Genomic DNA, 15,120 nt, shown 5'->3' with positions numbered 1-15,120 from the left:
CATACTGTATGTCAATGCTGACTTTGTCACGGAAAATTGTAGGCCACTGTTCACACATATATTATAACAATTTTCATTTGCTATTGAGCTAAATTTGAATTTTGACAAGTTATTTAAGTAAAATTATTTTGAATTTGAAGCAATTTTGTTACAACAAGTTATAGGCTATTATATATTTACATGAAATAAGGTTATTTGAAAATGTTCTGTATTATATTGTATTGAATCAATTACCTATTGGTCTGTTTGGCCATATATTATACAAGGTTTGATAAAGGGAGATGGATTGACATATTGATAAAAATAAAAACATATGGTAAAAATGTTTTCTATTGAAAATTTTTGTGAAAATACTAAATTGTTACAGCAGTATAATATTTATTTACTGTTGATGCAATAAATTTATTTCTTGTACTACAATTAAATAAAATTTGGTAATTAAAATAGTTTTGTAGTTTTTTTATAATTTTATTTTTATGCGTATTTAAAAAAAAACATTGATATTTCTACGTAAGAAATTATATTTTACACAACCTTAACATATGGATAATATGGGTAAAAACATTTTTTTTATGATTTTTGCGGGTTGATTTAGACATTTCTAATTTGCATAATACAAAAATTTGCAAACCTCTTGCTACTACGCCTAAAAGCATTTATCACTGAAACATAATATATAATAGATATCTACTTATATGGGCATGTAACTGTTCTCTGGTGAAATATATGGTACCACTACAAAAGGGCCAAAATATAACCACCACTGGTACCCAGATAGGGTCAAGGATTGATAGAGAAGAAGTAAAATTATAATGCTTCGAACTTCAACTAAATAGCTGTTCAGGCCATTTTAATTGTTAACGATTGGTGCGATGATTCGTTGCATTACTGTCAGAGACAATGAGGGGTAAAGAAAAAATAGCCTCACTTTTTAAGTTTTGAGTAGTGGTTTTGGTTATTAAAATACTGTCGCAGGTTAATTAGTGCACACAACTCGCGTAAATAGTGTTAACGACACTCGTAGAAGTTTTTAAGGCACTCTCCAAGGCTTGTTTTAACATTTTCTACTCGTATCGTTTACACTACCTTTACGCGATCGCCAAAACAGCTGTTGCACAAATTGTGCAGCCTGGTCAGGTGATGGAACCGTTCTAACCACCAAATTTTTTTTGAACTCTCTTCTTTTACAAACTATATTCCTCGCTACATAATAGTCACTCAATACTATTTTATAAATATGAAAATGAATCCTCAGAATCTCCATCTTTCTAAAAGTATAATATAAGTCTCAGCTTGAACTGTACTCGCCATTAATAGTTACGGCAGCAGGAACAATGACCGCGACGCGTTTTGCGCCTTTGTTTGTGTTATGTTTATTGGATCTGATGATTGTATAGCTGTTAAGTTATGTACCGCAATAGTTTCATTATACAGAAATACTATTTACCTATTGTGTACTACTCTCAAAAGTTGTCAATAAAAAAAATTAGTGGTTCTAAACAACAACAAAAACCATTATACTCCTGATTATACTTATCGTAAATTTAAAAAAAATATACTTTTTGGTAACATTTTGTCAATTTCCGTGAAACTACTACATAGTCTCTTTGTAGAATGCATTTTTCTGCACAGTTTGACTTGTCTAACGTATTCATATGACTTTTGGTTCTTGAGATATAAGCTATTTTGTGCGTGGCGGCCCCCCGGGCGGCCCCCCAACTTCACCCCCTCCCCCCCATGTTATTAACCACTTAGAAATGCGACAACATCGATTTTCTTCATCTACTAGGTACCCATAGCAACAATCAAAAGTCAAATTTCGTTACACTTTTATGCATGCTCAAACCCCCTCAGCGCCTCGACTAGTCGTAAAAGAGAGTATATTTACCTTTATTCTGTTATGGCTGAATTGAAAACAGCTGTTTTTGCTGGAATGTGGTGGTAAATAGTTATAAATCGGATACATAAGTATGATATTTCTGATAAGTAGTATGTTAAATCTATGTTATTGTGGGTATTATCCTCCATTACCCATCGACCAGTACTCGCCACCCACACTGATCGCTAGATACGCTAGTCAGGTGTCTTGTCAATAAACCTAGATCCACATACTAACGTTGCACTGAACAGCGTATGAATAATAATAATATTGAGATGAATAATGTATCTGTAACGTGGAGACTCCAACGCGCGGTTGCACTGAAGGCGTACCTCACACTGTAGGCATTCAATCTGCTGTAGTTATAACTACTGTATCGACATGTTGTATAACAACTTCAAGTGTTATCAAAACACTTATAGGGTTGTATAACGACTCTATAATATCCTGCAAATGTTATACAATACTTATACAGAACAACAATAATAATAAAATATAATGAAATCAAATTAATTAAACAATTGTACTTATTCATATTTTTTTATTTATAACTAGCTGTGTACCCGTTCTACGCACGGGGATCTTATAATATTCAGTTGAAACCTTCTTATATAACGAACAGCAGTTGGTTTGCATATTTTAAGATATGCTGGCCAAACTATTATACATAGCTTCATTTTATGTTGTTTTTTGTTGTTCCGGATCGGTATGACAATCAATAAAAGGTTAAATTACCTCTGTGTCTGCCGGTCGATCCTATAACGGTAGGCTTACTTTTATTTTTACTATCTGATCTCGTTTGCATGGCTCAATCACGTCCTGGTTGAAGTTCGTTCGCTACGCTCACTCACCTGTATGTTGGAGCTCGTTCGCTGCGCTCACTTTCCTTCAGGTTAGCTCGTTCGCTACGCTCACTTGCCTTCAGGTTAGCTCGTTCGCTACGCTCACTCGCCTCCAGGTTGCAAATTAGCTGTTGTCATAAATGTAAAAGAAATAATAGTGCTAGTGCTGCACCCTGTTGGTAATCCTTGTAACTTTAATGCTATTGAACATCACAGAACAGAACCAACTTGTTTAATTGAAACAGCTGTTAAGATTCAATAATTTCATTTCTCATAAGGTTAACATGGGCTTCCAGAAATTCCACGTCAAAAATCGACAAAAACTTGATTTTCAAGGGTTTACTGTTAAATATCTAACTGTCTCATATTCGATGAAATACGTCTAAAACCATCTCATATATGTATAGTATTTGGAAAATAAGTTTCAGGCGGGACAGTGCTATAGTTATTGAGGAGTAGTTGTAATAAAGTGCGTATTTTAGCGTTACCAAGAGAATGACAGATAGACAGACAGACAGACAGACAGACAGACAGACAGAAATTGAGATAAGGTTTGATTCGGTTTCTCTGACCTATGAAATGTAAAAATAACCAAAAAGTTCATTATTCTAAGCAATGTACAGACAAAACTCTAATTTTATTTATATAGATAGACTTCTTTGTGATGAATATGTTTATTTATCTTATAATCCGACAAACAGATCAATTAAGACTCAGTTGTTTCCATGTTTCGGGTTGTATCCACCATTGTCAAAACATTGCAGTTGGATTAAGAAATCCTTGTCATTGAACACCTTGTAAGAAAACTTCTTACTCTTTTCTTCATTTATAATGATACTGGGGAGTTGCGTATATGCTTATAGTTCCGTTGACTATTGAGTCAATTTAACAGTTTACGTACGTGATTTATACCAATGAAATTTAAATTAATAATTTTTTAATAACATGTATAATTATTACATTACTAAACCGTTTAGGGAAACAGAGATAACGACCTAATACAATTCGATCGATCATAACACTAAAACTTTACCTAACAAATCCACTATGTTAGTTATCAAAGCTGTAGAAAAAGTATGTGCTTTGTAAATTGTTGAATTACACATACCTGGCTATAATTTACTATTGCATTTTTCTTAAATTATTATAAGATCTAAATCCTTTATTGATATAGCCTGAAAACCACCTGTCAATCAAAAAAGTAGTCTGTTAGATCCCGAGTGATGTTAGTAGGATTAATATTTTAAACTAAAACAAGATGTCATTGATCAATAGGATTTTAATAAACGGAATTTTGAGAAACAGTTTGTCTTAGGCAGAAACAAAGCTGCACTGATCTTATTATTAGTACATAACTATGTTACCTTTCAGTTTACAGTCTTTACCTTACCCTTACAGCCTACTTAGTCGGCTCGGCTAGTATATAGCCAGTATTAATATTTAGCCTAACAAACGCACCTGGGCATCTTTGCTACCTTAAACGTGCTGTATTGATAATGATCTGCTTGAACCACATAATGATGTGGTTTCAGTTTTTAGCTGAATATTAGCACTACAGTAGTGTTATATAGTCAATGATATTAGTACAGGTTTACGGTAATACTTTTGATAATATATCCTAGGAACTTCATTCTAATAATACATGATAACTAAACTAACTAACTAACACATTTATTAGATGACCCTATTATTGATCTAACGCATTTCCCTGTCCTACTTCTCATATTGAAGTGGTTCTTTATGCACCTGCCTATACTATCTGAGCATCTCCGTAGGTAATTGAATTCCATGTTCGTTTCTTCATCTGCATCTGACATTTCAATCACCCCCGGGGTAATTGATGTCAGTCAGTCATTGCCGTCGCCGTGTAAAGCTCATATCAGCTGTGAAGGATCGGTAATTAATGTCACGTGGTTTGAATTACGTTTGGTGGTTGAGATTGTATTACAGTTTAACTGCACTGTACATTTAATCATGGACGTTTTAGATTAAATACGCTAGGTTAAATGAAGGAGTGACAAGTTAGATCATAGAAGTTAGTGTAGGACTTACACTTTTGTGTGAGTGAGAAATAAGGTAGGTTTTAATAAGTGGAAAATATAATGACATGCAACTCTAACATATAGCAAAACGCATTGTCATTCCTTTTCTGAAACAATAGATTCGGGTGCAAACATTTTTGTCGCTAAAGTGTATACTTTTATTTATTTTAACATATTTATCTCTCGCTGTTATCCCACTGTTGGAAAACAATGCGCTAAATTATAAATTTATATGGCAAAACCGAAATTTACTTCAGTATCTCGAAGCTGTATCATTCTTTATTGTTTTATTTACAGTAAAGAAAATTTGTAAACATTTTTATGTTTTAATTTATGCCTGAGAAACAACAATGGGTACAGTATTGTTAGTTTTAACGCCTGGGACTTAGCAGTACGCAAAACGGGTCTAACTCCCAAAATATTCAAAGATTAAGAAGTTTGGACTACTTTATTCCAAAAGTACCTGTATTTTTTATACAAAATGTGACTAAAAAATAATTCTAAAGCAGTTAGAATGCTACTTTAAGTTCTAGAGCGAGTAAAATAAATCCATACCTACAACCTTTTAATAAATATTGCCAAGTGGTTGACCACATGATCAAACCCGTAAACCACACAGCAGCGCCTTTCGTTTTCACACCCTCCAAGTATACCGCAACTTTCTCGCAACCGCAATTACTATCTAGAAATAAAAACGGCATAAGTGACCTACGTAATTACGCACATTAAACACTTCTCGGTCGAGAAACCGCAAAACCTCCAAATGGGTTGCTTCTTTCATTGGGGCTTTCACGTGTGATAAGAAAGCAAAATGCACGTTGCAGCAGCTGATAGTGCGGAACACATGGAACATGTCATAGACGTGCTAGAGACGTTACGTGCTTCCGGTCATGATTGGAACGTTCCGACGCGATCACCAGTTCTATCACGTACAATTCATTGGTTACAATATTTTTGGAGATTCAGATGTTGTAAGATGGACAGAGACATTTAACGTACAAGCATAGTTACATCACATGGTGTTAATTCGCAATCATTTCTCATTGCACTAGGTTTATGGAATATTCATTTTAGGCAATTATTCATGTAACCTATTGCACTATGCTGGAATAGTATCTATGCTTGAAAAATATACAAAAACAACAAAGAAGAAATCAAAAACCCTTGGAGTTTATTTTTGAAGCCACAGCTCAAGTAACTAGCCAATTTTTGTCAGTATTACCATTGACTATTAGATACAGAAGAAGGCATCCCATCTATATGGATCAGCTGTCACCAATTTCTTACTAAAAACTAATGTAGTTGTGTGAGCCAGTCACAGATTGCTCTAGTGTCTAAAACTCTATTTTGTACCTTATTTGTCAAAGGTATTATATAGACTAGCAGGTTTTCTTCACCTGGGGGATCTATTTTTGTTTTTCCTAGGTGTGTTGACTAACATCTTCAGGTAAGCTCCGAATAATCGGATAGTTGCGCTATCACATTGCTAAAACAAAGATCTGAGAGATTTTGACCAGGTCTACATCACAAATGTTTCGTGCTCTTATCAACTCAGACGCTACATATAAATCAACTGAAACATTTTTTCTTGTCCTATAAACCACATTGGCTTCATTGATCCCCTCTTTCTACAGAACAACTCGCTTCAATTAAATTAGGTTTCTGAACTTCAAATGTCAAAACAAAACATTGCTCAGGCTCAATGTGAAGTTTTGAGCCAAACTTATATGGAGTGAGATGTTCATTAATTCCCTATACATGTTTAATCAGTTGACATAATATTGTTTTATACACTAAGAACCATCGCCGTATCAGGAGACATGTATGTACAAGGGTGTCGAATACTTCTCGTTCAACCTCTGAGGACCAGAATCGTCGACCGTTGACACTTTCTACAGAACCATCATTCAGAAGAGTTGAACCGAGGTCCATTTACATGTCAATCGAAGACAGACAGCCTCGCAGCCGGATGTGGTCACTCCAGGAGTTATTGACGACTGGGGAGGAAGGTCTAGGACTGAGTGACTGTGTGAACATCCGTGAATGCAGAATTTTCAAGGAGATTAAGAAAGTAGAAATATAAAACAGGTTGCAATTGTCATCCCAGGTCACATCAATGGTGTACATTTTGGCGATTGCAAGGAGACATGAGTGTAAATGCCATGACAATGTCATGATAGTTCGGATCGGAACCCACCTTATAAGCGGTAGACATATTTTCCAGAAAACCTAAAAGGTTATAAGCAAACGTTCTATGTATTGGACATCTTCTATAGAAGTCCGATGCAATATATTTTGACTGAAGATAGAATTTTGCAGACTAACATACATTACTGTGAAACCAACGAGTTTTTGTTCTTGTGCAAAGCAATTGTAATGTTTAAGGTTTAAGGTGGTAAGCAACGAATATTTCTTGTTTTTGTGCAAGTATGTGGGGATAGTTAGTCGTGATAGCTAGCTATACTTTTTTCATCGTGAAATACAAATTTATTACAAATATGTACTATCAAGATGATGGGATTTGAGTGAGAGATAATTTTAAAAAGATGTGTATTTCTAAGCTTGAGCTAACATGAGTGATTTGTGATGCTTTTTTCATTGGGAGAGGTTCAAAAATCTACCTTAATTTAGGAATTCTATGTGTTTGAAATATAGATTATCACCATGATTTTTAATTTCTACGAGGATACCTCCGTCCCTTGAGGAAGGAGAGGGCGGAGTGTGATTATGCTAAACAACGCCCACCGAGTAACGGGCAGAATGTGGCAAAAACCTTCACTTGACATGTTTGGTCAAACCCACTGACACCAGATATTAGCTCTCAAGTACTTCCAGGTTTTTACATGTTTATCCTCGTTTCATTAACCCTCTTTACTTACACAGCTTTTGCACTTTAAATAGAAAACTGTTTGACAGTTGGTTCTCGATTTGAAAACCAAAATGTTGACACTTAATTTGCAGACAAAATTGGTGTTGGTATTCCTGGACAAAAACTCATTGTAGTAGTGTCAATATTGATAATTCTATGAGTAGTCATTGTTGACATCTTACAATTTAATTCATCAATATATAACTATGTTAGTGTTGCTAAAAATATGTTTGAATCTTTACAGGTTATTTTGGGTTGTTTTACCTCTTAAAATGTATTTAAATATTGACACACGCATATCTTCTTATAATCTTCTGTGAATATTACAAACAATCTATTTATACCTATTATTATAGACTATAGACCAATTAGCTTAATGGTACATAGTCTGTGCTATGATGTATTAGTATTGAAAAATGTGTAGCCTCACACACTCCTACATTTATAAAATGTATCCTATTGTAGACTATTAAATGTATACTTGATTTTACTGGAAAAAATTACAAATATTTACTACAACATACCGTAATTGTCTACATTGTGCATACTGCGAAATTAAAGAGATGTTTACTTTGATTAGGTTGGCTTTCAAGTTATTTAATTGAAAGCTTTACTAGATTTATACCCTTCAATTGTTTGCACTACACACGTGGACATTTGATTACTTAAATGTACTGATTTGAGTCATGGGACCAAAGAATTAGTATATTTTTAATTATCATTTATAAAAGCTAAGCTTCAACAGAACTTAAGCAAACTAAACATTATCGCACTTTGCTCCATTTAACCACTTTGCTCAACTTCATCTTTGTTGATAAATGGCAAAACGTTAAACTCCATTAATATTTGTTAGATTAAAGTTCCATAAAACTAGATAAGCCATTCTGAAGGTCGGTCAGCGGTCACACCCAGCACGACCCGGACTTGACTCTCATTGGTCAAGGTTTGCTTTGGGTTTGTAAATAAACAAAAATTGTCTCGTAGTTGATTGGTAGCTAAGTTTCCGTTTTTGCGTATCACAATACATAAGTCTTTCATTGTTATTTTTACTCGGTTTCATAGAAGTCAGTAGCATATCAAACATATTCCCTCATATATCTATCGTCATTATTTGGACTCTTTGAATTGAAGACATTTTTTAACTTACCGTATATAACATAACATTGATACCGAACACCATTTGTATTGCTCAACCAACAATGAATAACCATTTAATACAAAACTGTAAACATTTTCTCATCACATTGAGTAAAAAGATGTCCATGGTCCGAAATCTGACACCTCTGACGATAAACTTATGTAAACTTAACAAGCTTACAACACAAGTCCAGCCAAAGCTGAAAATCGCAAATAAAAACCACACGTAGTGTATAGTCGCAACACCATGAGTGAGCTCAATACATTCAAACTCAATTTGACTTGAACCCTTCAAAAGTGCCGCAATAGAATAGGTAAGTCTGCTTGCAGTAACTTTACTCAAATATACAGCCATCCGGTTCCAAGCTAATACCTCAATATTTAAATATCGAATACCAAAATGTCATGAAATACTTATCAGTGGGCTCCAATAAAGCAATCATGTTACAATTCCTTAAACAGCTGATAACCGTTGACAAACTCAACAGTTGTAAATCAGCTGATTAGGTGATTTACAGGTGTTTGAGGTGCCTGTGCGATATCAGCTGTTTGCTCTGTCCTGCAGGGAGATAGCGGGAGTTCAAAAGCCAGCGTAGGGTCTCGGTGAACTGTAGATTCTTTGAGTTGTTCACCGTTCACCCTCCAACTTCTATGTAAGAATAAACTTACACGAAGAAAAGTGTTAGGAACATAATTTTTTATTGAGATATTAACTGGGAATTTGGTTTTACTAATAAGGTACTTTCTAGCTATATTTATAACATCATGTGATAAACTAAAGTTGCCTTTTGCAAGCCAGAGCCTCTGTATTTGATCATGTAAATCAGCTGTTAACACCTCATTGTCGTATTTCCCTCCTGGAAGGTTGATTGTATTCTTATTTGTTAATATTATGACTAATCATTCAACGTATAGTGAGGAGGAAAATATGATTCTCATCTCAGCCATAAGTTTGAAAGAGTTTTATATTTTCAAGTTTTAGATTTCATCTCGACCTCAAGCATTAAAAAAGTCTCCTTCAACCATTGTTGCGAAAAATTGTATTGACAAATTTACTTGTCGAATCGAAGAATTAAGAGTTACTTAATTTTTTTACTGAATAAATTCAGAGTAGGCACATGCCAAGACACTTAATTAATACATATTAATTAATTAATATATTAATTAATAATACATATTTTGGTACTTTTATCACAAATGTTAATGTTTACTGTTGCTTGTAAAATAAACGGTAACTGCTTTTAGAAACAGTTCAATGATTGTGTTATTTCCAGACTTCTCACAGAAAGTATTTTCGTAAAAAAAACTCATTTAACGATTGTTAAATCTTCACTCGTATCCTAGAAAATATCCTTGAACACTTAAACGTAAATGTCCTACAGATCCGTAAATGGTGTCCTACTTACAGGCGCTAAGTCGCCATTTATATCAAAGAAGATCCAGTTATATCAAAGTTTCTACGTTATACTAACCATCCTCTGCAGCTCTACTAAAAGGAAAGTAGTCGTGACTTCGCGTTAGTATCATAATTAGTGATAAGTGCACCCCAGAGGTTATAACTGATGGTGAACTCGGAGGTATCGGCAGAGAGTGGAGGATTATGTAGTAATGTTGGTGAAAATTTACAATTGTAACCTGTATTCGTTTACTGGGAAATACAGTAATTTCAATCAGAGAAGGAGGCTAGTGTTGATGCATTCTGGAAGTTTATACGACTGTCAAATATAATATTAATAACTTTTCTTATAATTTAAGTAATTAAGTAAACTATTTTACGTCAGAGTAAGGTTAGCGAGATTATAAATACTTTGATTTCATCAGTCAACTACTTAGGTTAATTTAAAAATCTAATGATATTAATGGTATAAAAGTGTACCAGTGGTACGGTATGTCAGGAAAGTAGGATAAATAAATATCTTAATGCTTAACTTCTACATTTTTACCGAAGTTGTCGGTTTGATAAACGTTGAATATTGATTTAGAAAATGTCTATCTGTCACTTTGTTCGGAGTTAAATCCAGTGTCTTTAAGACATTGAAGTTCCGTCTCATTTCTTTGATGAATCATCCAATTCTCTAGACAACATTGACTTCACCGTTCATATTTTTAGACTTAGCTGCATACCCTCAATATTGATCTATGTTTCCTCATTTAAACTTCCCAATGTCCAAACATACCTATTCCAGCCCGAAAACGATTGATTAAACATTACTTTTGGTGTCACCTACCGGAATTTGATGAAAAGAAGGTATTTCGTCCTTGAAATGTATTCTTTCACGGTTTTCTTATTGATAACTAATCCCTAAATAAGTTATGAGTGATCAAATACAATACAAAACAAATTGTAGGCAACATAAACCGTCTGTATAACACCTTTTTATGTTCACAATGTTACGCTTTTTGCCGAGATACGTTGCCAAGTTTGCCGAGAACCGCTATGAATATTCAGCATAATGAATGTAAAGCGTGGTATTTAAGGCCAACCACTTGTTATACTTAGCACCTGCCTCTTCCTGTGTAGTCCACTTGTCTACTTTATTACGTGGACCGGAGACAGTGTCGTTTGTACCGCGGCTTTACTAGGCTTGACTGTACAAAAGTATCAAACAACCCACAGAAGGGTAGAAGCACAGAAAACATGCAATAAGTTTTACTATCTTGTGTGTGGTAGAAGTATTTATATTATTCAGAATCTTACACGCAATAAAACGTAAAAGATTCATATTACATATTATGAATGTACAATCTGTGCTTCAGGTTATTTAAGTGTGTTACCAACCTAGTTTTACGTTAGTACTTCAGTGCGAGAGGGGTGGGTTCGATTCCCGACACGTCCACAAGAATTTGAGAGGATTGGACCCCTATTCGTTAAAAGCGTTTTCTTTCCTACCAAATGTCACTGGTTTAGGATATATTAATGAACCTTAAACGTCTGACAATGAGTCACTAGTGAGTACCCAGCTGAAGCACATTACGTTTCCAAGTACAAGTACATCAGATACTACGGGGCTCCTATCTGCCTAGCGCCGCTACTAATGAATTCCCAGTTCATTACACTGCTTAACATGATAATAGCCCCACATTCCTCGGTACCCGTTGCCTTCCGGGATCCTCAGTGGTGTATACCGCTGTGGTAACGCTGGTAACGGTGGTAATGTTGGTAATGGTATCGGTAATGCACGTGGGCTAGCCTCCGGACGTTTCCACACTTCCTTTTGGGAATGTTTCCTATTTCTTGGATGAAGGAAATTGGCCTATAACTACAAGGTTTGCACGTTTTCCTGATTATCAAATACTGTTATACTACATGTTTTTGGATGGTGAATTTTCGCCTACTTCTACAGTAGTTTTTATGGGAGGCTCAAGCTAATTCAAGTAGGCTCTCTCCTCTCTGTGAGATAACTTAATTCGCAGAGAAAACCTGGGCTACTGCTAATCCAATCCTCAGGATTTTCCAAGAGGAACTTTCCTATATTAGTTTGTATTTGTTCCAGAATGAAAATCCGATTATGATGGAGCAATGCAGCGACAACCGTCCTCCGCGCCAGCGCGACAACCCTTCTACCACGACCTCCCGGTATGTACTAGTTACTTGATAACTGTGTCCTACTTATTATCTTTTAGTACTGATCTGAACGTTTATTTGGGAAGTAGAACCATCTAATCTGTACACTATGGTATAGGAGTGCGGGTGTTATGTTCTTGTGGTCTGGTTTCAAATCCCACCAATCAGGCTTTTTATGTGGTAATTTAGTGTAATTTTGTAATTTTAGTGGTAATTTTACCTATGGTCTGTATGATATAACCTGTCTCTTGGCACTCTGTCTACCTGGTGACCGAGGTTAGGAGACAGGTTGCATAATCCAGCCTATAGGTGTTCAAAGCTGAACTGAAGCTAAGGTATCTCCGACTATGAGAACTTTCTTCGTGTTGAAGAACTCTTTTAACGAAAAGCGGTACGATATGTTTCTAACCATACAGAAGTAGTTGTACCCAAGTAGCTAGCTTTGTGGTATAGTGCTGCCACCTAGCAGCAAGACCGAGAACTACTAGACGTTTTCTAATGTCTATCACTGTAGTTCACCTTTCTCCCGCCTAATCTGTCGTTGAGTTCAAGTTGCTCGAAAGACTTTGAGGTTTACGTTGTTTTACTGTAGTTAGGATTATCATTAATTAAAAAGCAAGCTTAGCATATATTTATCACTATTTCCTATAGTATAGTAAAATAACTACTGACAACTTCAGTATATTGACGTTTTACTTTTCATCACAGATAATCATAACTTACTGATCTTGTGTCTATTTAAGTGTCTAAAGTCGTCAGTTTGTTATTAAAAGAAAACCAATTTCATAATGCATTATACATGTGTGAGTGTCTTTATGTGGAACTGCCACGTAAATGATTTGTTGAGTCAGTAAACGTATTTGGTTAAACGCCCTCTGCCAAAACCAACTCAAATAATGGTGAGATCAGCTGTTATAACCAACCATGCAATCGGTTCATTACGTTTGGCCACCTGTTTTATTGTTTCTTTTAACACACATTTTGTTCTCCTCTATAATACCTTGGTTTATTACTTACTGAACTGTCTATTCGTCAAAACAATCCAGGAAGGAACCGAGAGCCCTGCAATCATAGTAACCGTTGCAACTGACAAAGAACTCATAAAACATTACGCTTCTTTGTTGTCACTTTCTGTACACTATTGGACCATCCCTGGCACCAGATTGCATCATTGCTTTGGAATTATGTAGGCCGTTTAGCACATTTAACTATTTCTACAAAAATGTTGATAAGGAGAAGATTATATTGATTAAAATGTAGAAGGACAGTAGAGTGGATTCAGTGGTCACCAGTTGGATTCTGATAAAGTTCAGAAGATTCCTTTAACATTGAAACTGGACCCAGCTGTCTTTGGCCTTGAGGTTCTTAATAAATAATCCTAGTTAAAAAAAGTAAGAGCTGCTTTTACAAAGCTACACAAGGCATCTCACACCACTATTTATTCCTATTAATCTTCTTCATTTTAATTAGTAACAGTAATACGTAATTATAACAATAACACGGTGGTATTGTGTCAATTTTGTTTTAGTAAAGGGACTAATTAATTTTGTTACGTTCAAATTGTTTATTTGTGTCCATTAATTTGTTCTAATAGCATCGATCCTTTTGTAATCAAACTATTTTGTATTAAAGAGGGAGTTGGGGACTTGGATACCTTACGATCTTCTCATGTGTTAATAAAATGTGTTTTATTCTTACTAATCTTTGTTTTTCCCGTAGGGAAATTAATTGTTCGCATGACCTTACATGGATCTTATTACATACAAATTCCAATATCCACCTCTAAAAACTTAAAAGTTATTTTGAAACTTACAAAGAAACCAATCACCTGTAATACATGTTACTCAATTTCAACTTCCGTTGTATACTTTGTTCAGTTGGAGTTTATCCATAATCTATATTGTCGAAGTAATCTTTGGAGGCAACATAGCTACGAGCACCACATTTTATTTTGTACCCAGGAAGTACTCTGTGTGATTGCCAACACCATCACACCGAAGAAACTATAACCTACAACTTCTCATTGTCAAGCGTCTGCTTAGAAGTGTTATGTGGTCAGTAAACTCCAGTAAACCCACACAGGGATTGGCCAGGGAGGATAACGATCAGCTGTTCAGGTAGTGATTATATGTCCAGACACGACGACACGACATGGCTTTGTCTGAGCAACTAACAACAAGCCAACTAGCAACTAGCAACTAGGGGATCTGTTTGTCCAACACACCGATTACCTTGAATCTTCAACTATGGTTACAACTAGACCTTCCCTCCCCATTTTTAGTTTTTGCGAGTTTTATAATAAAAATCTACTTAGAATAATTCCGGCACCCGCGACGTGCGCTGATGTAAATTACTGATTTCGATAGATTAGGCCAACTTGTTAGCCAAGCTAAAGTAAAAGGTCAACTGTGTTCATAATTGCGAAGGATTACTGTTTTAATTTTTGTTTAAATAGACTTTTCCTACGCTAAGTGTTTTGAACACACGTTTCGGAGGAGTTTCCTTACCTCCAAAAAAGTAGAGTGGTAAAAACATTTTGCGTAGTAAAAGTTCCAGCTTCTCAAAATCATGTCCTTCAGAAGATCAGAGACTTTATGGCCTATTTAATTATATTAAAGACCGTAATATGGTGTAAATTCACTTGCAACCAATATGAATAGCGTACTATTAGTTTTTCTTAGTAGCCTATAACAAATTGTGTTACAAGGCTGTATATAAACAAGTGTCATCTCCACTACTTTACCATAACTACAGGCACTTACATACGCGGATTCCTCAGCATTCCC

The 15,120-nt window shown here is 35.2% G+C and overlaps 1 protein-coding gene across 3 annotated transcripts in view; it reads left to right on the top strand.

The window, feature by feature from the left end:
* Positions 1-15,120, top strand: part of LOC129003225 (uncharacterized) — a 153,985-nt gene that overhangs the window by 96,878 nt on the left and 41,987 nt on the right. For all 3 annotated transcript variants that reach the window (XM_054431517.1, XM_054431518.1, XM_054431519.1), the window contains one exon: positions 12,264-12,346. In XM_054431517.1, coding sequence (XP_054287492.1) covers positions 12,290-12,346 — 57 coding nt within the window. In that variant the 5' untranslated portion in view covers positions 12,264-12,289. The remainder of the gene's footprint in view (positions 1-12,263; positions 12,347-15,120) is intronic.

Source organism: Macrosteles quadrilineatus, unplaced genomic scaffold (genome assembly GCF_028750875.1).
Source record: "Macrosteles quadrilineatus isolate MER2022 unplaced genomic scaffold, UCM_ALF_1.0 Scaffold_9__3_contigs__length_116548681, whole genome shotgun sequence".
NCBI classification, from domain to species: domain Eukaryota; kingdom Metazoa; phylum Arthropoda; class Insecta; order Hemiptera; family Cicadellidae; genus Macrosteles; species Macrosteles quadrilineatus.
The sequence above is the reverse complement of the archived record's forward strand: the minus strand, read 5'-3'. Positions and strand labels throughout refer to the sequence as shown.